General features: G+C 51.4%; 1 protein-coding gene and 1 long non-coding RNA gene across 9 annotated transcripts in view; one reads left to right on the top strand and one right to left on the bottom strand.

Annotated features, from left to right (window-relative positions):
* Positions 1 to 266: 266 nt before the first annotated feature.
* On the bottom strand, positions 267 to 3309 carry LOC125617450. Its single transcript, XR_007348453.1, has 3 exons — positions 2719 to 3309; positions 1105 to 1875; positions 267 to 324 (listed from the first exon to the last, which is right to left on the bottom strand). It is a non-coding gene; the product is annotated as an uncharacterized LOC125617450 (long non-coding RNA).
* Positions 3310 to 18235: 14926 nt separating this feature from the next.
* Positions 18236 to 26647, top strand: part of Foxp4 (forkhead box P4) — a 36019-nt gene continuing 27607 nt past the window's right edge. For 2 of the 8 annotated variants that reach the window (XM_048805277.1, XM_048805280.1), the window contains exons 1-2: positions 18244 to 18673; positions 21816 to 22038. In XM_048805277.1, the coding sequence (XP_048661234.1) occupies positions 21832 to 22038 (207 nt within the window). In that variant the 5' untranslated portion in view covers positions 18244 to 18673; positions 21816 to 21831. Of the gene's footprint in view, positions 18674 to 21812; positions 22039 to 26647 lie in introns of those variants that run through there. The other 6 variants (XM_048805281.1, XM_048805278.1, XM_048805282.1 and 3 more) reach the window with 6 other exon arrangements.

Consider the following 26647-nt stretch of genomic DNA (forward strand, 5'->3'; position numbering starts at 1 on the left):
CTAATAGGTGACATAGCATTTTTAGTGTATGCCTTTTGGTGAACATATTTAGGTATGCATTTCTGTTGACATATACTTAGAAGTGCAGTTCTTATGTTTTGTTAATAAAGTCTTATTCCTTAAGAATCAGAAAAAGAATATTTGAGCCAGGTGCAGGGGTGCATATCTATAATTCCAGCAATTCCAGGAGGCTGAGGCAGGAGGATCACAAGTTTGAGGCCAGACTCAGCAACTTAGTAAGACTTTGTCTCAAAATAAAAACAACAAAAAATAAACAATGGCTGGGAATGTGGCTCAATGGTAAAGTGCCCTTGGGTTCAGTACCTAAAAAACAAAACAAAAACAAAAACAAATAAACAACTTTTAGAGGCAAAAAGGTAAGATTCAAATAGTCAGATAAATGGAATGATAAGATATCTGGGCCTAGGTGTTAGGACTATGGGAATAAAAGACTGTAGATACACTTCCACCACTACCACCATCTCCTTCCAAGTGGTGTCAAGCTGGACACTAAGAAACAGTTCATCTGTTAGCCAATTTCATACCCATGACAGGGAGGCAGCTGACCCAGGAGCCAGTCCTTGATGAATTACCTTCTAGCTGTGTGACCTGAGGCAAGTTTCCTGACCTCTCTGAGTTTCAGCTGTAAAATGGGGAAGAGAGCCACCCTAGTTGGGGTTTTGAAGCTAAACAGTCTGTTCATCAAGTGCCTGGCACACGGCAGGCACTTAGTAAGTGGCAACTCATGATTCACAACTTTCTGAAGTCAGTGTTCTTCATTTTTAAGTGAGGAAATGGGCTCACAAAAGGAAAAGTAAACATTTATGGAAAACCCTTGAGGAACAGGTTACCAAGCTTGAAGCTCCACCCATGCCTTTTCATGCTATCTTCCCAGCTTCCTGAGGAGGTATTCTCCCAATTTGATAGGTGAAAGAACTGAGGCTCAGACATCATGTCACTTGCCCAGGTCATACACTAGTAAGTGAACAGAGGCTGAAGATCAACCCACCACTTCCTGGCTCTGGCCCCTGTGTTCCCAACCTGGCCTCCCTAGTAGGATCAGGCTCTGAGTCCTGGTTCCTGCCACCCCCTGAGCATACGCACCTGTCCTGAATCCTATGAAGGGACAGTTGGTTGTCTCTCTTGACTGGTCCTATCGCTCTCCACCAGGAGCAGAGGATTACTCTCAAAACTCATGAAGCCCCTGCACCAGGAAGAAGGCTCCCAACAGGATTCTAAGATTTGGAGGCATCTGTTCTGTGCCCGCCTTTGGAGAGGCTTCCACTCTCCCTAAAATGCCCAGTAGGTGAGGACAAGACAGGGCCTCCTGACTCCCTTGGGCCCTCCAGTGAGACTCCCAGGGTGCTGAGAATTGAGCTGGCCTGGAGGTCTAAACTGAAATGAGAGCCAAAGCATTTCCCAGTGACCCCACGTGAGTGGTGTGGAAGGCCGATGCAGGCATGTGGTGGGACGAGGGCTCTGGGGTATGAGAATAGCCCACTGGAAGTCACTCCATCCTCCCTACAGAAATCCTCTTTTGTATCCAAAGTCCCTAATTCTCACTTCACCCTTAGCCTTTGTTATATAAGGGATGGGAAGGGGACTCAGCTGTGCTGACACAGGACCTGCCACTACAGGCTGGGTCCAGGGTTGTTTGCACAGCATGACATCCACAGAGCTGGCTCGCCACAGAAGAAAAACTGGATGGCGCTACAAGGGCTTTGCTCTTCCCCAAACACTCTCCTGGGCGGGGAACCCTACTTAAAGGTTCCCAGGGGCATCTTCACTGTCCTTGCCAACTGGATCTGGTTAAAATCCTGTTGAATCTCTTCAGCCTGGGCAAGTGACAAGGTCTCTTTGTGCCTCAGTTTCCTCCTTTAAAAAACAAAACAGAACTATCTGCTCATAGGGCCACTGTAAAGATTCATTCAATCAATGTGCCCATCGTGTGGCATGACTCAAACATTAGCTGTCATTTGATGCCTTAATGCTAGCTTTATTGTTGCACTGGAAAGGTCACTCTGATGACCAAATAAATGGCACTGGGCTGGGGATGGAGTTCAGTGGTACATTATGTGTTTAGCATTCCTGAGGCCCCGTGTTCAATCCCCAGCACCACAATAAATAAATAAGTTAAATAAATGGCACAGAGTGTTCTCCCCCAACTTCACAACTACCTTTCAGAAAGGCTCTGGAAGGACCTGTCACCCCTGCCCAATAGGGCTTGTACAGTGTCCCTGCACAGAAAAAGGACAGCTTCCTCTCTGAGACCCCTTTCTCTCAAGCTCTATTGGAAGAGGCTTCTCCAGGAGCCTTTCTCCTCAGCAACTAGGCGTTCATTCTTGCCACAGCGCACCCTCCACAGACCATCATGTTTCTGCTCCTGGTCCACCTGCCTCAGGTGACTTGGGGCCAGGAGGCCTTCGGGAGCCATTATTGCTTTCCTGCCCTCATTCTACAGCAAGATCCTCCCTTAGTCTTGGGGACCTGGCATCACGGGGGGGGGGGTTTGCGGGTGGAGGGCACTCGTTGAAGATCCCTGAGGCCTTCTTCTCCTCTCCACTCCCTCAATACAGACGTGTGGAGAAGGAGGTGTGAAGATTTATTCGGATCCCCACGGATCTCCGAATGGGGCGTCTTCCACCCACCGGAGCCCTCCCCCCTTGGATAGTGGGCCTTTCCTCGCCCGGATGTCCCCCTCCCCACCCAAACACGCACCACGGCCACCAGTACAATCCCTCCAATCGGGGCAGAAACGGTAGGCAGAGACGCTGAGTTTTGTTTACAATCTAATTTGTCCAGATAATTGCCTCGACTTTGCTCTTCGCTGTGCCCTCGTGGATCCAGTCTTGGGCGCCTTCTTCACTGGTTCTCAGAGCACTTTACGGGAAATTCCCCTTCCGCGAGGGAGGCAGCGCGCGGCGGAGCGGCGGGGTGGGGGGTGACTGTTCACAACACCCAGAAGGAGCCTCCCCACCCCCACTCTGGTTCAAAAGCCCACCCCAGCCCCCACGCACTGGAGAGTCGGAGGGAGGCAAGGCAGGCGGGGGCCGGACGCGGGCTCTGGACTGGGGGCCCCGGCCACTCCCCGCGCCAGGCGCAGCCCGCGGGGAACCAGTGAACCGTGTGGGAGCAGGACTTGGCCGCACCTCCAGACTCCAGGGAAAGGCCGGAGTTTACAAAGCGCACCGTGGGATTGGTCCGAGGCCAGGGCGAATCTCTGGGGTCTCTCTGCCTATCGCCTTTTAAAATCTGTAGCCCCAAGTCCTCTCTCCACGTCCCCATTTCTCCTCCCCTAAAGTTTGGTCCANGGGTGGGTGGCTGGAGAGGCCACTGAGGCCCGCCCCTCCCCCAGGATTCTGGGCTCCGCCCCCTCCGGGCCTCGCCGCTGGGAATGGGGTGTTAGGGGGCGCGACCCCCCCTCCCCGAGTCAGACAAAGAATACTTCCCGGCCCGGACTTTCCTGAGCTGGGAAGGGAAGTAGTGAAGTGGGCTCCCCCATTTCCAGTCTCGGGACTCTCCAAGATAGGCCAGAGGCAGAGGGACTGGGGCGGGGGGTACTACAGTCCCACACGCCGCGTCGCCCTGGGTGAAGGGGAACTTGTCTTGCTTAGGTCGCACCTCGGAAGTTCTGAGACCAATCAACCCTCTTTCCCCCATCCCTCATTGAGCTCAGAGACAGAGCGGAAAACTTCTTGGGGACTTGAGAGCGTCTGGAAATGGCCTCTGTGATTTTTGTGCGCCTGAGCCACAGGGTGGGGGACCGATCTGGCGGATACCTCTATTCACCCGCTTTGGGGAAGCTACCACCCCACCACGTAGTGGGGTGGGGGGAAGCCCACCAGGGAAGAGGGTCCTAGAGTGACCAAGCAGGACCATGCCTCCCAGACTGAGGACTCTTATGTCCCCCGTGAACAACCCCTTTCCTTCCCCCAACACCTCTCTGACCCGCGGCCACCCCGGCGGCGCTCCAGCATCGCGCTCGGCTTCAACGCCAAACAAACTTCCTTAGGCTGCGCCAGAGCAGAGCCCTTGGCTCTAGAATGCAGGGTGCCCTGAGAGAGACCTGGGGTCTCGGTGGCCACCTGAGTAAAGGATCGTGTAATTTCGCGGGATGCGGATTCTGAGGCAGAGCCCTGACGGCGGTGGATTACCTCTCTTCCCCCAACTGGGGCGACCTCGTGAACACACCCACATCCCATCCCGACATTATAGGCTGGGAGGAAAAGGGTATGGGGCCCTGAGCTAAGAGATCGCCCCGCTCCTCCTTTTGCACCCCCGACCTCTCGTGCCAACCCCGCCTGGATATTTCCTCGCTTACTCGGCACCTGGGATTGAAGGCATCTGGAGATCATCGCATGAGAAGCACCCCAGCACTTCTGGGTCTCCCCTCTGGCAGACCGCGGCGCCCTGAGCTGGGGAGAGGGGCGGGGGACCCAGAGGCGCAAACCCCAAACTGAAGCTACAGTTCCGGAGAAAGCCCAGGAGCGTTTGGCCAATGCGGGATTTTATCTGAACTTCAGCATCTTCACCCTGCCTCAGAGCACTCGCCTGGATTTGTCCCAGACCCAAATGTTAGGTGTTGAGGGCCTCGGGGAGCGCAATTTGAGGGGCAATTGCGGTGGTTAAATCAAGGGCCCCCTTCTGTGTCCCCGAAGGAAGAGCTGCGGAATGATCTGTACGGTCGTCGGTGGCTGTGGGAGGGTCTGAGCGGTCTCACCGCCCAGCTTTCCGGACCCCAAGCTCACTTTCCGGAGAGAACCAGGGCAGATCGGCCCCTTGGCCTCCGTGCCTTGGGTCACAGGCATTTGGAGCCCCCTTCCTCTGCTCCTCCAACACAACCCGAACTGAGAGGAGCTGTCTGAAGGGGAGCCACCGGCCTCAGACAACCTTTGCTCGCCCCCGCGGAAAACCGCTGTGGGGAAGTCTAAAGCCTTTTTTTTTTTTTTTAACTTGAGAAACTTTTTTTGCCCCTTGGGGTTCTGAGGTTATTTGTCACCTGGTGGCTGCAGGGAGGGCACAAGGACTTTGTGGTGGGCACCTAGATGGCTTGCTGGCTCCCGCGGTGCCTTTAGATCTGAGTTGCTCTAAGGACAGCGCACAGGGGAGATCCCTATGTAGTGTGATTTCCACTCTAGTCAATGCAAGATGGCATGGGGAGGAGGTGGTGCTATCAGTGCCCCCTCCCCAGTCTCCCAATCTGTACTCCTGGTTCCTTAGACACTCACCGTATCCTTGGTGCTAAGGTGGGGAGACCACTGGAACCTTCTGTTCTAGCAGCCTAACCCTGGGCCCCTGGCGGGGAGTTTTCTGTTCTCCCAGGCCTGGGCAGGGTTCTCAGGAGTTCTGGAGTTGGGAAGCCCCTGAGCCCTGGGAAGGGAAAGGCCTGACACCAGAGCTGAAGAATAGCTGAGGCTGGGCTCAACTTGCAAAGAGACCTGCCCCTCTTCCTTCTACCTAGGCACCCCCACCCCCCTTTCTCTGCCTTTGGCCAGAAGCCTCCTTTCTGGCAGTTGGCAGGTAGGTCCCTTCTTGTCTGGAATGTGTGTATCCTGCTGGGCCCCTACTCCAAACACACCTCTTCCCGAGGGGAGGGAAGCAGGACAACTTGGGGGGGGGGGGTTCTTTTATCCAGTAATTCCCCAGTATTTGCTGTGCCCCTACTCTGTTTGGGTAGGTCCCAGGCTGGGTATTGGGGTACCTACGTGATAAAGGCTGGGGTCTGCTCTCTGGACCTCACAGTGTTGGGACAGGAGATTCTGATAGATGGGAGCAGTGGGTGTTTCAGAGAAGGGGTTTGAGATGTGAGGGGAGGGAAGGGACAGGGGCGGGACATCTCCAGAAGCCTTCCCTGCTCCACAGCTGCCCTCTCCTCCCTACATCTTAACCCTTAGCCTTCCCACTAAGAGCTGGGACTTGGCGGTTTCCTGTCACTACCGCTGGGGCAGTACAACCCCTACACCCTCCTCCCAAGCAGGTGCAATGTCTTTACCTTTCCTATAGATAGAACTATGTGAAATAATTATTTCTTTCCAAAAAAAAAAAAAAAAAAAGGGTTTTTCCCAGTTTCCCTTCCCTGGATCTTGCCCCATCCCAGTTGCCCAGGCCAAGGCAGCCTCAGGACTATTTTGGTCAGGACTCTGGGCTCCATGGGCTGGGATGACTTCCTCAGACTTAGTTCCAGAACTCTGGAACCCAGAGCAAGGAACACGGGCCTCCCCAGGGCAGAACATGTGTCAGAGTGGAACTTGGCAATAGAGATGGGACTCTGGGGAACTTAATTAAGCTCCTCGAACCTCAATTTTCTTAGGTTGTAAAGTAGGTCAGTAATACCCAATGTAGAGAGTCAGCTTGGGAGTTGAATGAGAGGTAAAGTTCCTAGCATGGTGCCTGGTGCCTGGTAGTGCCAATCCGGGGATGGATTTTAAAAATTGTTAGTTTACCAGCACTGCCAGGCCACTTATTGGACTGAATACTGGAAACACTGGAGTATTAAAATTCATTTTATATGCTGGAAAAAGAAGCCCAGAGAGAAGAGACAACTTGACTGAGGTTACACAGCTACTTAGTAGCAGAGCTGAGACCAAGTGTGGGGCCCCTGACCCTAGTATAAACCAGCACGGCTTGAGCCTCTGCTATGGGGAAGGGATGGAGGGGCGGTCACTCCCCCTGCCTCCTCCCCTCCTCCACAAGCTAGTCTTGGTCTCCTCTCTTCCCTCTAGTATGAAGGCTGTACCTTCACTCCCTGTCTTCCCTTTAGAGGAGGACTTGGGTATAGAATCTGATGCCCCCCACCCTAGCACCTTGGAATGTCTCCCAGGTACTACTAAGATGCTCAGGATAAAAGTATAAATGAAAATTTCCCAGAACATGAAGGAGGAAAAAAATGATCAGTACCCTCTCTCTAAAAAGGGAGATTTCTCGTATTTGGAAACCATACCTCTCACATCCTTATAGAAGACATTTGGCAGCAAGTTTCAGACCAATTTGGGACCTAGTGCTGAAGGGATCACCTTTAAGAGGCAAAAAGAAACATCCCCTGAGCCTGAAGTTGGCTTTCTTCAGTTTTGCCTTCTGGGATTTTCCATGGAAATGCACACTTGCACTCACTGCTGGTTCTGCCCAAACGGGATCACAGTAGGAACCCTCTTTCTTCTGTCCTCCAAAATTTATGTCTGCACTTTGTGGCTGTGGCTGTGGCTGCAGTGGTCTTGTTAGATGCTGCTCCTGGGCTCAGGCATGCTGACTGGGAAGCAGGAGCTTCTGCACAAAAGGTACAGTCTGCCTAGGGCTACAAGTTGAGGGGCCATGGAGTCACTCTGGTGCGTGGTCAGAGCTGGCAGGGCCTAGCCAGAGCCCTCCCTTGCCTTGATCCCTGCTTCCAGGGCTGCCCCCACCAACCCAGGCCAGGGTCTTTTTGTTTTTCTCAGCGCTTCCCTTCCATTGAAGCCCCTGCATCTTTCTTTTTTCCTGCCAATCCCAGCTGTTCGGCCCACCTCCTGGGCCTCTTCCTTTGCGCCCTGAGGCCCCAGGGTGGGTGGGGTCTATTGATGGTGCAAGATAGAGGTAAATGTTGTTTCCTTTCCCACCCTAAATTGGTTCTGCTGGCATCTCACCTGGGCTTCCATGTGAATGGAGGTGGGGTCGAGAGGGTTTTTCCAGACACTAAAGACTTATGTAAAGACCCTCTTGGCATTTCTCCAAGGTAGGCAGGGCTGGTAGGCGTGGAAGTGACCTAGAATTCTGACTGGCAGGAAAGGAGAGGGCAAAATGATGACCACTTGAGGGCAGGGCAGCTCAGGGAAGAGAGACAAGACTCTCGACTCCACTGTACAGATAGTGTGGAGTGCCTACTAAGTGCAAGGACAGAGAAGAGGTAAAGTAAGAGGAGGCTCGCTTGTAACTTGTAAAAATCCGAATGGAGCAAGTGTGGGAGTGTGGATCTTTTGCATGGGTCCTGACCACAGAAGGCAGGCCTGGGTCCTGACAGGACACATGTACCAGTGGCACAGACCTTGGAAGAGCCCCACAGTAGGAGGGGAAAGTTGGGGGGGGGGCAGGTATGGGGGTTTTGTTTTTTGTTTTCCTCCCTGGGGCAGGTCTGAGCAGGATCCCTGGGATTTGATTTCTGGCTTTCCATTCATTTCTGGAAGCCCACATTTCAAGGAGCCCCAGAACTAAAGAATTTGCTCCAAAAGTGGGCTGCAGTGGACTTCCTCCTTGCCTTCAGGTGTTCCTTGGGCAGATTCTTGTCTGCATCCTGGAAGAAAAAGGTGCTGCTGGGGAGAATTTTGGAGGGAGATGGAACATCAAGATTTGTGGGAAACCCAGGAGGGGTCACTTGGGGAGCAAACCTCCAAGGCTCTCCAGGCTTCCCCATCTCTAGATGGGAACAGGAGGCACTCCAAAGGTCAGGGGTGTGTTGAAGTGCTGCAGCCCACTGGGAGAAGCCCTCCTTCAGAGAAGCCTGGGGGGTTCCCCAGCAAGCCAGGGCTGCCTGCTCTTCTTCCCAGCTGAGGCACTACTTCAGGTTAGCCCTCCGGGAGCACTGCTCTGAGCTCTGGACACTCTTAGAGGTGTTGAGATCTGAGCTGAGCTATGTTTTTGGCCCTTGCTGAATGCTGATAAAATGACTGGCACACGGGCTGGCTGGGACCAGGGCCTGGGGGTCCGCAGGGGTCTTGCACAGCGTGGACTATGTTTTTCAGCTGCAGGGAGTGCCACCCATAGTTCTGTGCTACATGCCTGAGTTCAGGAATGACTTGATGGGTCTGGGTTCTAAACGGGATCCAGACTTGCACACATATACCATAGGAACCCAGTAAGGCACTGCTACCAAGATCCGACCTCGCTCTCTGGCCTTAGGCACACCTTGTCTTCCCAGTGGGCCCCAGATTTGTACTATACAATTGGTGAGGGACACCCGCAGCCCCCTCTGCCTGGCCTCAGCTTGCCAAAGCTGGGCACCCTCTTTGTTCTGACAGCGACAGGAACCCACTGCCTCCCAGGTCTTTTCCAAAGGGGTGACATGTGGAGCTCAGGGCAGGGAACCCTATGACCCATGGAAGTCTCCTCCTCGCCAATTAGGCAGCTGAGCCTGATTAAAAGGGGTGCGGCCCGCCCCCTCCTGCCTGATCCCCATCTACGAGATTTCCCCTTCATCAGAATCTCACATCCTCCAGAAATTAATTTGATGCCTCTTGTTATCAATTAATTGAATCTCCTTGGGAGAGAGAGCTGTGCTAGGCGGGCTGCAGCTTGGCCCTTGTGTGCTGCCATCCCCCCTCCCCCTCACACCAGGACAGCCTTCCCCTCCCCCATTTCCCTTTTTCTGCTTTGCTTTTAATTTCACTTACTTTCTAAAAGAAAATTGCTTTAGACCCCTTTGCTCAATTTGGCCTGTGTGGCTACCTGTGGGCTGAGTACTGTTTGGGATTCACTCTTTTTGAGGTGGGAGCATGGGGACTTCCTTTCCTCTGGTCCCTGTTTGATCTCTCCTTAAATAAACAAAATCTCACCCTTTGGGAATTTGGCCCTGGCCCTGACCCTGAGTGCTCCAGGGGCTACTGGTGATGAACTTGGAGTGGGGGACTGGGGGAGGGAAGGCTGGGGACAGCCTGTACTCTAGCTGGGGAGAGAGGGACAGAGAAAGAACCAGTTAGGGACCCTCCAATCCTTTGCCAGGGCTGGTCCATTAAATGTAGGGCAGAGGAGAGAGGTGTGGTACTTCCTAGCTTCCCAATAGCCAGGCGCCTGCAGTAACTAGCCCTCAGCATTCTTAAGGACACTTGGAAGCCCTGGCTCTGCTCTTTGCATGGAAGACCGAGTAAGAAGTTTCTAGAAAGTATCCCCATTAGGAAATCTGGGAGGGGTTTGTAGTGCGTAGAACTAGGTGTTCACCAGACTGACAAGAAACTGTGCTTTGCAGTTAGTTTCACAGCCCTCCTTGTTCTAATCCTCACCATCCCTGAGAGATTCACCAGATCTTGAGAATTCCTGTTCTCATTTGATAGGTGAAGGATCTAGGCCCAGAGAGGGGATGTGACTTACATAAGGTCACACAGTTAACTGGGACCTTCTCTTGGGAATGCTGGCCTGAAGGACTGTGGTCACAAATTGAATAACTTCACCTCTGCTGAGGTTTTCTGATGCCCAACACAGCTCAATGCTGTAGTAAATTTCCGTAGGTATCCCTACTGGGGCTTCTTTTGCACAACCCAAACCCAAACACAGCCAACACTGAGCCCATATTTCTGTGTGGGTAAGGAGGGACTGGGAATGAGTGAAAGCTGCTTCTCACCTGCCCTGCTGGTGACCCGCCTAGCCCCAGAGGGCATTTTGGTTAGCAACTTTGACAAGGGGACTTGCCAGTCTCAATATTATTCAAGGAAAATCTAGGAGGGGAGAGTCCAAAAGACTCTTTACAGCAAGGGCTTAGAGAAGACCAATAAGGACCCAAACCTAATTTCCACACTGCTGCTTACAAACTAATGGTGGTAGCTGGGCGTGGTGATGCATCCCTGAAATCCAGGCAGCTCAGGAGGCTGAAGCAGGAGGATTGGGAGTTCAAAGCCAGCTTCAACAACTTAGGTGGGCCCTAAGCAACTGAGGGAGACCCTGTCTCTCAATAAAAAAAAAAGAAAAAAAAAATATATATATATATATATATAAAAGAAGGCTGGGCTGTAGCTCAGTGGCAGAGCGCTTGCCTAGCATGTATGAGGCACTGGATTCAATCCTTAGCACTGCATAAAAAAATAAATAAAACAAAGGCACACTGTCCATTTATAACTATAAAAAATTTTAAATTATAAAAATGATATAAAAAAAGTTTTGGGGACATGGCTTAATGGTTGAGTGCCCCTGGGTTCTATCCCTGGTACTAAAAATAAATAAATAAATAAACCCAAAACAAAAACAAACAAAAACCCCCAAAACTAAAACTGATGGTGGTGGATAATTCTTTTTCCTTACTTTATACCACAGAGGTAATTATAAGGTCTTGTGTCTCTAGGGGCCTGTTCTAAGCTGAAACCAGTGCACCCCTGGCAGGTGAGCCCCTCTGTGAAGGTTATCTGTCCCCCATACTTAATTTCTTATGTGTTGTTGGGAGGAATAGTCCCCCTTTGGAACCCATCTTGACACAGAGAGAAGTGGAAGGACGCTGCTGAAGCTTTGCATATTCAAATGTGGTTGTGCTTTGGATACCCGTGAATTGATGCCCAAGATTTCTGTGAATGCCATGCCTAGAAATCATCTAGGGAGATGAAGAGGGGCCAGGGCGTGCCAGGGGCAAGGCTAGACAGCAGCCAGAGGCTAAGCAAGGGCCAGACCCAGTGGTCTGTTGCAAGCCCACTGAAGCCCCTCCTATGCCCATAGGAGGCCCTGGTGTCAAAGGCCACTACCAGAACCAGGCTCCAGGTGGCCATTCAGGCCCTGAGTGGGTTGCCCCTACTCCTTAACCAGCAGGCCCCCCACGTAAGACGTCACTATTTAATTAGCCGTCTCTGATTAACCAAACTTGGCATTCGGCTCCTCTTGCCCTCATCTTTCCCAGCTCCGAATCAATGGCTTTGATATGCTAATTAGGGAGTAATTTAATTTCAAAAGGCCGCAATTAACAAGGGTGTTGTGGACATGCTGTAGTTAAGCGGAGTAATCTAATTTGCATTAGTAACAAGCAGGGACTAATTAGAAGCTTAATTAGACACTTAGATGGCTCTTATGTTTACTTTCTTAATGAGATGGAGTGGGATCTTTGGTTCTCCCTCTTTTTCATTGTTAATTCTTCCTTTTGGTCACGGTGGTAGGAGGGAGAGCTGAGCCTGGCCTCTTTGCCAGGGCCTGGTGGGAACGTTTCAGGGATGGAGCCAGTAAAAGGTAAATTGGTAGGAGAGGTGGTGAGGAGAGGTTCAGAATCCCCAGAAATGCCAGAGCGACTGCGCTCTGGGCCTTGCCGGCTCTGAGGTGGGATGCAGGGAAGAGTCCTGGTCCTTGACTCAGCCACGTAGCAGCCAGGTGACCTTGTCAAGTCACTTGGCATCTTTGAAGAGTGGTTCCTTCCTCTGTCAAAGTGAGCAGAGGATTGTGTGGGAGGGAGAAGGGACAGAGTACAGGGAAGGGCTTTCAGGGACTCTGAGTGCAGTGGGTGTTATTAAGAATAAGACACAAGGCCTGGGGATGTGGCTCAGGGGTAGAGCACTTGCCGAGCACGTGTGAGGCCCTGGGTTCCATCTCCAATGCTGCCCAGCCCCTCCCCTCCCAATCACAAATTGTGCTCTGAGCCTGCTCTTGCCTTATGATAGCCCAGAAGTCACCTCCTCCAGGAAGCTGTTAGCAAGACCCTAAGCACCCCACTCCATCCAGGTTCTCATCACCCCCAGTGCATAACCTTTGTAAGATTGTATGTATGTGTTGTATAGAGCAGAGCTTCTCAACCCTACACTTGAAATTTAGAATACTTGAAAAAGCTTTGTGGGATACTCAAGCCTGAGTCCTTCTCCCCAGGGAGCAATTTAACTGACCTATAGTGGGACCTAAGAATGGTTTCTTTCTAAGGCTCCCTAGGTGATTCTGCTGCATTAGAAGGTCTGCTTACCTGCCCCTTTGTTTGCCTCTGTCTCCTCCTTCCACCAATATGTAAGTCCCCCAGAAGCATGTCTTATTCACCTCCATTTACAAAGACCATAGTGACTGCTGCGCCCCACATCAGTTACAGGTGAAGACCCTGCCCAGCTGTGAACCCGGGGAGCTCACACAGGCTCCTCGGGGTCTGTAGTGTTTGATTTTGAACGCCTTATGCAGATCTGAGAATCTCTGGGGAGGAACTGAGGAGAATAGCGGGAAAACCACCAAAAAGTTGAGGGTTTGTGAGTCTTCTGAGATAATGGTCTCATTGCCACTGGATGGTAAAATTAGTACAAATTTTATGGCTATCAAGGATATCAAGAAAAGATATGCCAAAATATACCCTACTGTCATGTATAACTAAAAACAACAGCAAAAGAATAACCTAGAGAGAAATCGAGGACCTTAAAAATAGAGGCTGGAGTTGTGGCTCAGTGGTAGGGCACTTGCCTGGCACACGTGAGGCACTGAATTTGATCCTCAGCACTGAAAAAAAAATAAATAAAATAAAGGTATCGTGTCCATCTACAACTTAAAAAAAATTAAAATTAAAAAAAAAAACTTTAAAAATATGTAGCCGATAGGGCTGGAGTTATAGCTCAGTGATAGAGCACTTACCTAGCAATGTGTAAGGCACTGGGTTCTATCCTCAGCACCACATAAAAATAAAAGAATTGTGTCCATATACAACTTAAAAAATATTTTTTAAAAATATGTAGCCGGGCACGGTGGCGCATGCCTATAGTCCCAGAGGCTCGAGAGTCTGAAGCAGGGGGATCACTAGTTCAAAGCCAGCTTCAGTAACTTAGCAAGGCCCTAAGCAACTCAGTGAGACCTTGTCTCTAAACAAAACATTAAAAAGGGCTGGGGATGTGGCTCAGGGGTTAAGTACCCCTGGATTCAATCTCTTATGCCAAAAAAAAAAAAAAGGTAACAGCCTAGATATCAAACTCTAGGGGATTGGCTACATAAATTCTGGAACATGCAACCACTCAAGCAACTATGTGACCATTAAAAACTGTTGCTTAAAATATTTTATGTCATGTGGAAATGCTTATGATAGTAAGTGGTGAGTGGAAAAATAGGAAAATTCAGACCAGGTACCGATTACCCAATTTCACTTTTAAGCATTTGTATTCCAAAAGAGAGTGAAAGTGGATTGACTGGAAGGGTCACCCCCCAAGGCCAGTTCTCTGAGTGGTAGAGTACTCTTCTTTTTTTTTTTTTTTCCTTTTACCTGCCTACCTGCCCCACTCCACACACATCAGAAGTCCCACCAAGATGTCTTTTTTAAGATTGGAAAATAACGTTATTTGAGACTTGGAGAGAACCTGGAGCAGGAAGCACAGGACACCTTCCAAATTAAAGGCTGTGTTGCTGTGTTTTAGACTAGCATCTCCTTGCCCTACCACTTGTACTAAGCCCCTCCAGCTCTGAAGTTTTGTGCCAAGAATTGGCCTTGAATGCTCCCTAGAGTTGGGGTGGGTAGTTTCCAGACCCAGCACTCAGGTTCCAGTGTGGGGGAGGGGAGCAGAGGATGCCAGCCTCTGACTCACATAGTAGTCTCAGAGGGAGGGCAGGGGCTTGGAGAGGGGTTGTTGTTTGGTTTTGGTACTGGGGCTTTAACCTAGGGCCTCTCACATTCTAGACAAGTGCTGTACCACAGAGCTAAGTTCCTGCCCCAAGAGGAGTTGAGATTGTTTTGGAACTCAGTGCCATGTGCTGAGTAGAAAGACTGCTAGCATGATCAGCCACATAGTGCTGGAGGGTTTTGCAGTGCATCACCCAGTTCTGGTTTTAGGACCCATTTTAGAGCTATAGTCCCCCTACTCTACATGGAGGGGATCAACCCAGAGCCTTGCACAATGCTAGGCAGGGCTCTACCACTAAGCTATGTTCCCCAGCCCCATGTGGACAATCTAACCCGTAGGTCCTGCCTTGCTTTTTTGTAGTGCTGATCCAAGGACTGGGGTGAATTAAAAAAAAAAAAAAATATATATATATATATATTTAGTAGTAGTTGGACACAAAACCTTTATTTTATTTTTATGTGGTGCTCAGGATCGAACCCAGGGCCTTGCACATGCTAGACAAGCGCTGAGCCACAACTCCAGCCCCTGGGGTGAATTTTTAAACCCCAGCCCACTCAGAGTTGTGTTGCAACAGGAATTTTGGGCCCCATAACTAAGTAACTACCCTTGTCTGATTGTCTTCTTCATGCAGTGTGTCTTACCTGATACCACAGCATTCCTGGAGGGAAATTTTCTTGGTATTAGTCCCATATAAAACAGACAGACTGGTAACTTCATTGCTTAATGTCACTAAGGTAATCAGAGGTCAGAGTTAGCAGGTAGGATGGCAAATGAGTGGTTGGCTGTGTGTGAGGCCAAGGCCCACAGTGGCTGCTACAGGAGAGCCCTCCTCCCACCTGGCCACCTGAAGCCAGTGGGAGGTCAGAGCTGCATGCGGGAGGGCTTCCCTGGGCCTTCCTATTGAGAGGCATCCTTCAGTTACTTGTAGGGCCAGTACTTCTGGCTCTGAAAAGCCCTGTGCTTTATGTTCTCTGACATAAGGAAGATCTGATAGTATAGTTTAAAAAAAAAAAAAAAAGGCTAGAAAAGAAAGGAAAAATAAGGTGTCCCTCAGGGTCTTTCTATGAGGTACCCACATGTCTGTCTTTATATATCATCTACAAATTTCAGAGACTGTTAGTCATTTCAAAGACTGTTAGTTCTGGAAAAGTCTGAAACTGGTGACCTTTTTTTTTTAAAAAAAAAATAAAGGCCTTTGCACTAGGCAGGGTTGGTGGCACACACCTATAATCACAGCAATTTTGGAGGCTGAGGCAGGAGGACCACATGTGCAAGACCAGCCTCAGCAATTTAGGGAGATCCTTTCTCAAAGATTAAAAAATAAAAAGGGCTGGAGAAGTTACACAGTGGTAAAACACCTCTGAGTTCAATCCCCTGTAACAAAACAAAACAAAGCTAAAAAACCTGTATGTGCTGTTTCCCCTTCATCCAGTGTACACGGTGCCTGGCCAATGCCTACTTATTCTTCCTACCTAATCGTAAATGCTATTTCCTCAAAAGAGAAGGCCCTTTCCTTCCCTGCACTCATACTGGACAGAATGTATTTTATTCAAGCTTAGTTAATTTTTGTATCCTTATTTATTGTTTGCCTCCCATTATGGGAACATAAGCTTGACAAGATCAGGGCCAGTGTCCTGTTCTGCTCCTGGAGAACACTGTGTGTGTTTAAATACTTGTTGAACCAATGAATGAATAAAGGGTCATTGCTAGGGGAGTACACTCCCAAAGAAACCACTGAGGGAGAGACTCCTAGTGGCTAAACTTTAAAAAAGATTTACCTGGGAAAAGGCAAGGGGTGGGTCCCCCATTATTACCTTCTACCCTTGCTGATTCTTTTACACATGGCTCTTAAAGCATCTAGGACACTCCTGCAGTTGCTTATTCAGTGGGGACCACGCTTGAGTTTCCTGAAGGTAGATCTCTGGGGCTTAGTTTAATCTGGCCCTAAATACACATGAATGAATGGCCTTGGGAGATCCATCCCTAATTTTGGTCATCAGGAACATCATAACTAGAGCCAGGGTTCATCAGTGGAGACCTGCTGCCTCAGACAGCAGCTCTAAGCATCCTCTGGGAACTTTTTAGAAATACAAATTCTCAGCCCCACTCCAGGCCTATTGAATTAGAAATTCTGCGTTAGTGAGCAAGGTTGGGGGGAGCAGCTCTCCAAGGTGATTCTGTGACTACAATTTGGGATCCATTATTCTCCCCTCCTTTTACTCTGTTATATCTTAAATTTATCTGCCTTTTATTTATTGCAATATGCTTATTCCTAGTACTTGGAATTATAAGTTATAAACAGCCATCTCTAGCCGGGCACGGTGGCAATGGTGCACTCTGGTAGTCCTAGTGGCTCCGGAGGTTAAGGCAGGAGGATCACGAGTTCAAAGCCAGCCTCAGCAAAAGTGAGGTGCTGAGCAACTCAGTGAGACCCAATCCCTAAATAAAATACAAATTAGGGCTGGGGATGTAGCTCAGTGGTTGAGTGCCCCTGGGTTCAATCCATAGTACCAAATAAATAAATAAATAGCTATCTCTAGTCTAGTTATTCCCATTATACAGAAGAAAGTGGAGAATTAACTTACCCAAGTCACTCAGCAAGTTGGTGATAAGGCTTGGGCTAGATGCCGGTTTCCCTACTTCTAGTGTCAGGCTACCAGCGGAGGACAAATTCTGCTCTCTCCTGGGCTAGATTATAGGTTTCCATAGGGCTGGAAACTGGCTTCTTATTCTTATTCTAGCAATGACCCAACTCCAGCTACCACCTTGGCTCTGTGGACAGGTGAGCTATGGTCACACCCGCAACGGTGTGTTTCCTTAAGAGCTGGGGATGCGTTCCTTCTCCAGCTGCTCGCGTGCACGTCTGTGCCCAGTGGACGCGCCCCCCGGGAGAGCGCTGGGGGCTGCCCCGCCACTCCCTCCCTCTTGGGTAAACCCCGGGCATCCATCACTCTGTTAATTGCGCTAATTAGAGATCGCGGAGGTGTTAATTGGAAAACCCTGGTATTGTGCCTGTTTGGGGAAGAAAACGTCAATAAAAATTAATTGATGAGTTGGCGGCGCAGGTTCGCGGCAAGGCGCAGGGTGTCGTGGCAAATGTTACGGCTCAGATTAAATGATTGTTAATTAAAAAGCTACGGTAATTAATATTCCCTATGCCATATGGACCCGCGAAAAGGCACAAAAGGTTTCTCCACGTGTGGGGCTCCCCAGTCTTTCTTCCTCTCCCCCTCCAAGCACCCCAGGCCTTGGGTGCCCGCTTTAGTCTCAGGTAGGTGGATCTCGTCACTTCCGGCCAGGGAGGGGACGGGGTGGACCTGGAGAGTTCAAAGGCCAGCCTTGGTCCTTAGAAGAGCCCCAGCATCAGGGGAAGTGGGAGCCCCCGACAGCCACAGAGCCCCCCCAGAGCGGAAGAGGCGGCTGCGGCTTTGACCCAGCTTCCTTCCTTCCCACAGCGTCTGCTGACGCCCGGGACCCATATAATCTCAAGCATGCCCCGGCTCCCCCAAAGAGAACCCTGAGAGAGGAGAGACTAGGACCTGCCCATGTGTCGTATCAGAATCCTAGATGGAAGTCCTAGACCACCCCCAAACTACTTGGCCTCCATTGCCCCCATCATATGGTGGGAGAGGGGTCTGGGAAGTGTTGGGTGAGGATGAGAGCCCCAGTTTTAGTCAATCCTAAAAAGATCTCTGATCCCCCTTCTTGTATGGAGGGAGAAAGCAGCCCAGTGACTGGGCAAGAGGCCGTGACTCTAATAAGGTCCCACAGTTGGGCCTTGAAAACAGGTGGTCCAATTCTCAGAGCTTCTGCCCTTTCCTGCAGGTGTTCAGCTGCTCCTGGCTGGGAAAGGGGTGATGAGGAGGAGTGTTGTGGGAGGGTAGGGGTGTATGGAGGCTGGAGGTGGGACTGTAGGGAGGAGGTGCTCTTGGAATGTTCATCTCCAGTCCCAGAGCTGGCAGCTCAGGTCTACACTGGGTGGGGTCCTTTGGCAAAGGGATTCCAGCAGTGAGTCCTCAGTGGCTCCCAGCAGCCACTGAAATACTGTGGCTTCATGTCCACATGCTGGACCAGGAGGTTTTGCTACTGGAGTTTCCAAGTCAGAAGAAAACTTCTCTACATGGAGGGGTGTATTGAAGGTGAGACCCCGAGAAAAGGCAAAAGACTCACAGCTGACTGTGGCTGAGCCAGGTTCTTAACACAAGGCCCCTGCTAGAGTCCAGGCTCTCATGGGCACTGACTGTCTTCCCCACTCCCTTGTAGTTACAGGGCATTGATACCAAGGGCTGCCCCCAGCACCCATCCCTAACTGCCTGGGCCCCAGGCACCCAGCATCTGCTCACCCACAGTGCAGGAAACCCCCTGGTCCTATTGCAACACCCTGTGGAGAGGCAGAGGGATGAAGGAAGCTGCTGGTGTGCTCAACCTTGGAGGGCAAGTGTCCCAGGGAACAGGTGAGGATTCTCAGGCGGCCTGGGAGTGCCTGCCATGCAGGTTTGGGGGGGCGGGTGTTAGTGGGTGGGTGGGAGCATGGAAGGAGGTATAGGGCTGTGTGTCAGCAGGGCGAAGGCCCCTGGAGGGGGCAGAGCTTGCCACATGGGAATTAATGCCATTCATACACCCTGCGGAAATGACTTTTCAAATGCATATAATCTCAAGCATGCAAATGAGAGGCTTGCTTCACCCTGTTTAATATGAATGATCGGCCCTTGAATAGCTATTATTACACGCCACATTGCAGCAATTATGTTGTTCAGTGGGTGTCGCTCTATATCCCCCCCCATGAAAAGACAGGAAAGAAAGGGATACTTCTTTTTTTTTCTTCCTTTTTTCTAAACTTGCTGTCTGATCTACAACTTTATGGTGCTCTTAAATGTTGGAAGGGGACACTCTCCCTTACCCCAGGGAAGTAACTGCCAGATTCTCTTTGCTTTATCCTGTGTGCACACACATCCCTGAGGCTCTGGTCTTTGTCCCCTGGGGCCCAGGAGTTCTCAGATCTCAGAGCAGCCAGACTTGGATTCAGGGCAGGCAGCTGCTCTCCACCCCCAGCAAGGCCAGGGCTGGGGGAGTGGGAGATGGAGAGCAGAGTAGGCCCCTGCTGTCTTCCCTTCCCCCTCTTTGAGCTGAGGCCTGGCTTGAGTGTGGGGGAAGTTGCTTCTGTAGGCTACTAGGGTGGGTGGTTTCAGGGGAGGGGACTGGCGCCCTGTGCTGTGGTGGGTGGAGGATGGCGTCCACCCCATCCATCATTTGGCAGCCACTAGCCCTCAGGCTGACACGGCCATTAAGGCTTGAGACCTAGTGCTTAATCTCTTCCAAACCATCACCCCCATCCTTGCCTTCACCCCTGGCCCAGACCCTCTCAGAACCCAGGGGTGGGAGTGGAAGCTAGGGGTTGGGAAGTAAGTCCTTGGGAACATACAGAAAAATTCAAACATGGGCACTCTAGTAGCATGGGGGTGGACAAGAGAGGCCACACAGACCATTGGGAAAGGGACACAGGGAACAGTGGTATGCCTCCCCATGGACCCTCGATCCGCTTTCTGTTCTCTTGTCCTCTCCCAGTCCACACTCCTCCCCTCTCTGCTCCTAGCAGGATAAAAAGAGCAAGTGGTCCATTGGAGTGAGAGAAGGTTCTTCCCTGGAAGAAAGGCAAGAATTTAGGGGTAAGAAGGGAAGCTCTTGAAATCAGCCACCTTGGCGGAGGAACTAGGAAAGTATTCTCTCCTCTTCCTACAGTTTCTTACCAGTTACCTGCGAGACCCTCACCCTCCCGTTGGGTCCAGGAGACCATGTGGTTATGGGCATTGGCCTGGGCCAACAGGGGTCAAGAGAAGGAAGAACATTGGCTGGCTTCCATGGACTTTGCTGGATGCTCATGTGGCTTTTACCCCTTAACTCTGTGATTTGGGCCAAGTCATTGACCTCTCTGAACCTGGGTCTTTGCTTTTTACAGTTAGGGTAGGTGGAGAAGGGGTTGGTCCATAAAGGATGCTTCCTCTACCAGGTGCATTGGTAGAGGAAGGAAATAAAACACTGGTTTATTTACTCCCCAAAGAACTGTAGGAGGCCGGGATTAAATACTTTAACAGACAAGGAAACTGAGATTTAGGGAGTTTGAGATGCATTAATAATCTGTGGTGGATGCCATCCATGTTCTGTTTGACTGAAATCCATGTTCCTCTCAAGGTGCTATGGCTTTAGGGGGAGTATTGGGAATTAGAGGACAGTTTTGCACACTAATGTTCCCCATCTTCATTGCAGTCTGTGTATGAGCCCATGGGACGTTGGAACCTCCATGACTCCTGGAAGGGAGCTCAGGCCTCTTCCTTCTCACTACCTTTGATTATCCCAGTCCTATCTTCTTTTTCTGGGGTAGGAGGAGTTTCAGCTACTTCTTAAAAGCCTTGTCTGATCAGGGAATCAGATTCTTTGTTTTGTGTGAGGCACTTAACTCTCTGAACCCTCAGTTTCTTATTTATTTATTTGGGACAAGGGATCAAACCCATAGCCTCATGCACTTTAAGCATGTAATCTACCACAGAGCTACCCCCCCCCCCATTTCTGTGGGGTGTTGATTGTGGAACCCAGAGCCTCAATCATGCTAAGTGTTCTATCCCTGAGCTACAGACCTAGCATCATATTTTCCATCTGTAAATTAGTGTGATAATAACTATCTCCTGCAGTTTTCTGTTTGTTTGTTTTGGAGGTGCTGGGGATCTAATATAGAGCCTCCTGCGTGCTAGGCAAGTGCTCCACCGCTGAACTGCCCCCCCCCCCCAGCCCTCTGCAGTTCTCTCAAGGAGGAATCATGGGCTGTAGTTAGTTTTGAGTGTCTACTTGGGGCTCTGTGCTGGGCTGAGGGACTTAGAATAGGAGATGGAATGAGAACCCAGGGCTTCTTTCACTGCAGACTCCTGCATTTGTTGAGTGCCTGCCTCCTTGGAGGGGCTGGGTGGATGGAAGCCATCTTTACTGTAAAACAAAAAATATTGATTAGGACCTCAGTGTGCTGGGGAGGCAGGTCCTGCCCTGAGGGAACTTCCTCTCTAGAGGGGAACTAACACCAAGTCCTCTACAGGTGTGGGGGCGGGGATACCAATGGGGTCCCAGCGAACGAATAGCTCGCCTGCCTTTTGTTGTGGGAACACCCTTTCCAGCTAGACCCCCAACTCTTGCCCCACCCTTTCCTGACCTGAAGGGAGAGGCCAGAGCTGGTTTAAGGCCCCGAGGGGCGTGGCAAGGCGTTGTCTCCCCTCCCCTCCCTGCGGGAGGTGCCTGGGAAGTGTGGGAATGTGAGGAAGGGGAGCAAATGGAGGCCTCAGCTTGTCTGGATCTGTCCCTTACCTAGGCCTAAGGGAGGGGTAGCACCAGAAGGGCCACACCTGCAGGAGAGGGTCCCAGGGGTGGCCTTTGGGGAAGTTGAGGATGGAAGTTCAGAACCTGAGGGCACCCAGGCCCAGGGTGAGGGGAAATGGGGGGTTCTGTGAGGATGGCGATTGTATTGGGGGCATTTTGGTGGCCGCCCTGGGTAGGACCCGCCCTGCCCGTCTAGCCTGGAGCCTCAGCCCCTCCCCCGTGTCTCTCCTCCTTCAGGTCCTGCTAGAGCGACATGATGGTGGAATCCGCCTCAGAGACAATCAGGTCGGCTCCGTCTGGTCAGAACGGCGTGGGCAGCCTCTCTGGGCAGGCCGATGGCGGCGGGGCCGGGGCCGCAGGCACCGCTGCAGGCGGAGCGGGTAGGGACGCCGCGGCCGGCGGCGCTGACAGCAATGGCGAGATGAGCCCTGCGGAGCTTCTGCACTTCCAGCAGCAACAGGTAGGAGCCCGCGCCCCTCCCCGAGGTCTCTCCCACTCCCTGAGGGCCACTGGGCTGCTGCGCCCACCAGTCAACCTCATTTTAACATTCTTGAGAAGGTACACCTCCAGGGACTCCTGCGCCTCTCCCTCTGGTGGCCACTGTAAGCCTTGGGGAGCCAGCCATCCCCAGGGAAAGAGAGAAGTGGTATTGGAGCCTGAGTCTAAAGAGCTTGGAACAGTCCCAGGAATGACATAAGGACAGACAGACGCTGGGCAGTAGGCTTCGGAGTCTGTTTTGAGTGGGTGGTTGCCTCACTCTCTGCTTGCGCCTGCGCATTCCTGGCAAACTGGCTAAATTAGCAGGGTTGTGTGTGTGTATCTGGGCGGGGGGTGCTGTGCACACAGGGGTATCTTCACTTTATTTGTATTATAAAACATTCCCCGCCTCCAAGTCTGCCTGGATCTCTGATCCAAGCTGTGAAGAGATTAAACTTTGAGGCACCAGGGGCCAAAGCCACCAAGAAGAGGCCAAGAGAGGGAGGCAAAGGCAGGCCTCTATTTTTAGGGCTCAGACTGGCAACCCTCTGTGTGCCCCTTTCCTCTTCTGTGACCATTTTCCTACCTTTAAGTGCAGGGTTCAGGAGTTCAAGGCTAGCCTGCCTGAGGATCAAGAGGCACTAGGGTGGGGAACCTGGTTGGGTGATGACAGAGCAGGGCCCCCCAGGTCTCAGCCCCACCTGGAGTCAAAAAGGAAAAATCATGCTTGACAAGTTCAGGAGAACCGGCCCAGCCAGCCCTGGCCTCGGGATTCTCTTCCTATTTGACTGTGCTCCTCAAATCACTGTTGGTGGCACTGGCCCTTGGGGGCTCTTCTGGGAACATGGAAAATCAGGGTCTTTGGATGCCTGTCCCTGCCCAACATCCCAGCTCTGCCTCTGCTGTGTACCTGCTGTGCCTTCACAACCGGCTCCAGGGCTCTCCCTGTCTCCTCATAACCCCCAAGGAGCCCTTTCCCACCATACTTTTCAGAGCCAGAGGTTAGACTAGAAGCAGCACCAACCCAGGCCCCACAACTGCTCTAAGCTGGTCAGTAAGTTCTAAAGCAGGAATGGAAAAAGCCTGGTTAGGTGCCAGCCCACTCCTTACCAAAGGCACCACAAATCATGGGCCTCCCTGAGCCCTGGCCTATTGGGCATCCAGTGTGCTGGTTTAGGATCAGATGCTATTGGGGTGTGAAACCTCTCTCACACTACTCATGGATGTGAACAAATCGAGGACTTTTAAAAATGACGTCCTCTTGCCAACAGAGACTGGAGTGGGAAGGGCCTTTTGTCCCTGGGGAGATGGTCCTTGGGTGTCTGCCGGCATCTCCCAAGCCTCCCTATGCAGGTTCTCTGGGGAAGAGACCCTCAGGGTCACAGTGCCTTCTGCTGGATACAGAAAGTCAAAGGGAAAAACCAGACCCTTTATCAAAATAATAAGGAAACACACCCCACCAGAAGTCCTCGAGGCCACCCATTTTGTATGACTAGCCCTTCCCCTCCTGCACCTCCATTCGAACAAAGCTATAAAAAAGTTGGGGGAGATAACAAAACTTTCTTTTTAAAAAAAAAAAAAGATACTTGGAATGAAGCATGAGCCCAGATCTCTCAACTGGAGAGATGTTTGGGGTGGGGAGAGGCGGGACCGTCTGTACTGATCAGGTTTCTGGGTTCTGCATTGCCATGTTTTACCATCTATATTCCACATTCCAGTTATTCCTGTTTGTTTTGGGGAATATCCCAATGTCCTGGAAAATCCTATATCGGTTTCACAAATAAACTCGGGTGGGGATTTGGAGGCAGGAGGAGGACTGTTTTATCCATTTGGGCTCACTATGGGCGGAGTGCCCAGGGCTAAGGAAAATATTTGAGACTTAAAAAAGGTTTTGTTGGCTCCAAACTCTAAAAAGAACCCTGCAAAATTAAAATTACAAGATTTACAATTAAAAATGAAATAGTCTGTGGGCCATTCTTCCACCCCCCCACCACCATAGATGAATGCTACTTTGGGGGGAGCTTCAAGGGTCACCCCTTCCTGGTGCTCCAGTAACACCGATTTGTGGAGCTAAAGATGGCCCCTGGGTTCCTCCTCCCTCTTGGAGGCCAACTGTCGTGCACACTGTGTCATTAAATCCCACTTCAGATGAGGCAGCCTGAGGTAGACACTGACTTGTCCAGGTGACAAAGGCAGCAGCTACACCTCTGTATCCCAGGCCTGTGCAGGAGGTGGAGAGAGGAGGTTCTGGGGCTAAAACAGATGTGTGTTGGTGAGGAAGGTAAGAGGGTGTCATTCCCGACATAAATGTTCCCAGCCGGGCACCCTAAATGGCTATTCTGGTATCCACACGAACTCCAGAGGCAGAGTGTTGAGCGAGTGGGTCGGAGGATCATGTGCTGGCCCTGTCCTCCTTTTTGTGCCCCTCTTGGGTCTCCAAGGCCCTCTCCCTTTGTCTTGTGTGTTGTTCCCTGTCCCTCTGCTCTGGGTAAACACACCAGAAATGCAATCCTGGAAATGCAATCCTGGCCTTTGGGAGTAATGAGTTTCTCTCTCTCTCTCTCTCTTTCTCTCTCTCTCTTTCTCTCTCTCTCTCTCTCTCTCACACACACACACACACACACACACACACACACACACATACACACAGTCAGAAGTCAGGCTGGTGACAAGACTTTAGGCTGAAACAAACAGCACTAAAGAGGGCAGCCACGTCACTTCAGAACAAGAGCAGGCGCTTGGTTTCCATGCAACCAGCAGGCTGGGAGCTTATTTAAACAGAGGCTGGGGGTGACCCAGCACGCCTGCCAGGCCAGGTCTGGCTACACAGAGGGTCCCTGGCCAGCTGCCCCATTTCACCATTCCCGGCCCCCTTATTGGTGAGTGACAGAACCAAACCAGCTTCACACTATCCCGGGGGCTTTCACCAAGGGTGTAGACTCAATCCCGCATGGACCTACTACCCCGAGAAGGTGGTGCTGGGGGACTGCAGGCCTTGGAGCTGGAAGTCATTCAGCAAGCTGTGCCTTGAAGAGTTGCTGATCCCCAGCTGCTACTGCAGAGTACCCCAGACTAGAGGGACATAAGGGATACATAAGCCCCCTCTTTCATCAAGGCAAATATCCTGTTGTCCCCTCTTCTGCATCTGTACCCCATATGATATTTTTTCTTTAAAAGTTGCCCTTATGATTTATATTCATCTGATATCACCTATATGAAAATGTTCCCAGTGTGTGGGGGCCAGCCCAGGGAACCCCACAGATACCCTTTGGGCTCTCTGATGGGGGACAGTGAGAGCTGGAAGAGGGGTGCACCAGATTTTGGGAAGGAGAGGACCTGGGGAGGTCTTGGAGACTGGTCAGGGCACATTGGCCCAGGAGGGGTGGACTTGGGGCCCCGACGGCTGAGCCGGCAGGCCTGGTGGGGCCGGCAGAGCTGCTGGCGGCTGGCTGAAAGGCTGCCTGGGCCTCCGGAGCACATTCCCATTGTCCATGGGTTGCGGGGGTGACAGGTCAGGGAGGGTCATGGGAGGGTTGCCTAGCGTCTGGGAACTCCCACTGCAGTTGCCGTGGCAACTGGGCCAAATCCCACCCTGTTCACATCCTGTGAGGAGATTCAAAAGGGTTGGGGGGCTCTACACATTAATGGGCTTTTAACGTACCCCCCTCTAAAGAAATGGGGGGGGGCGGGGAGTAGGGGGAGGGGAGAAGAAGAATGGAAGAGACTTTCCTCCTCCATCTGGTCTCCTCTGCTCAAGCTACTTTAGGGGGATCCGATGGGAAGGGAGGTTCCAGAGGGAAGTCAGCCCCTCCCCACAATGCATGTGCTGTCAACAGTTGTCTGTAGTCTGTCTGGTCCAGCATTGGGACTTTCAAGACTCCCAGCCTCATGCTTCAGATTCTGCCTTTGGCCCTGCACCTTCTGGCTTCTTGTCCTTCTGCAGACAGAGCCCCTTGCTGTGCTGGGTTATGGAGGGAGGGTTGGGGTCTGAGCTCCTCAGAGGAGGCACTTAGAGACTTGGCGCCTGTTCACATTCATGCTGGCTGCTGGGAAGTGCACAGAAACCTCACCTCGGCCGGCCTGGAAGCCTTGTGAGCAGGGCAGGTGAGAGGTGCGGGGACTGAGGGAGGGTGTGTCAGAGATGCTGCTTGTACTCTTCCTGGACTACTCTACCAAAGGCCACCCTAACGTTTGCCCCAGGAGGGCATTGTGTACCACACGTGCAGAGGAAAGAGCCCTGGTCTAGGAGAGGGGTCTCCTGGCCCCTGCTTTCTTGGGACTACAAGAAGCCAGCCCAGTCTCCCAGCTGGAGAGCCTCCTACCTCCCTCCTCCTTGAGTTGCTGAGGCCTCTGCCTGCCTCTCTCTCCTTCCCCCTCCCTACTTCACCTCCCTGAGGATGGAACCCAGGGAGCTTTACCACTGAGCTGCTTCCCTGCCCCCCTTGTTTGCAGTGTTGGGGATTGAACCCGGGCCTTGCACATGCTAAGCAAGAGCTCTACCTTTGAGCCCCATCCCTTTTTATTTTTTTATTGAGACAGGGTTTCACTAAGTTGCCCAGGCTAGCCTGAACTTGTGATCCTCCTGCCTCAGC

The sequence above is a fragment of the Marmota marmota genome, unplaced genomic scaffold, assembly GCF_001458135.2.
Source record: "Marmota marmota marmota unplaced genomic scaffold, marMar, whole genome shotgun sequence".
In the NCBI taxonomy this organism is placed as follows: Eukaryota; Metazoa; Chordata; class Mammalia; order Rodentia; family Sciuridae; genus Marmota; species Marmota marmota.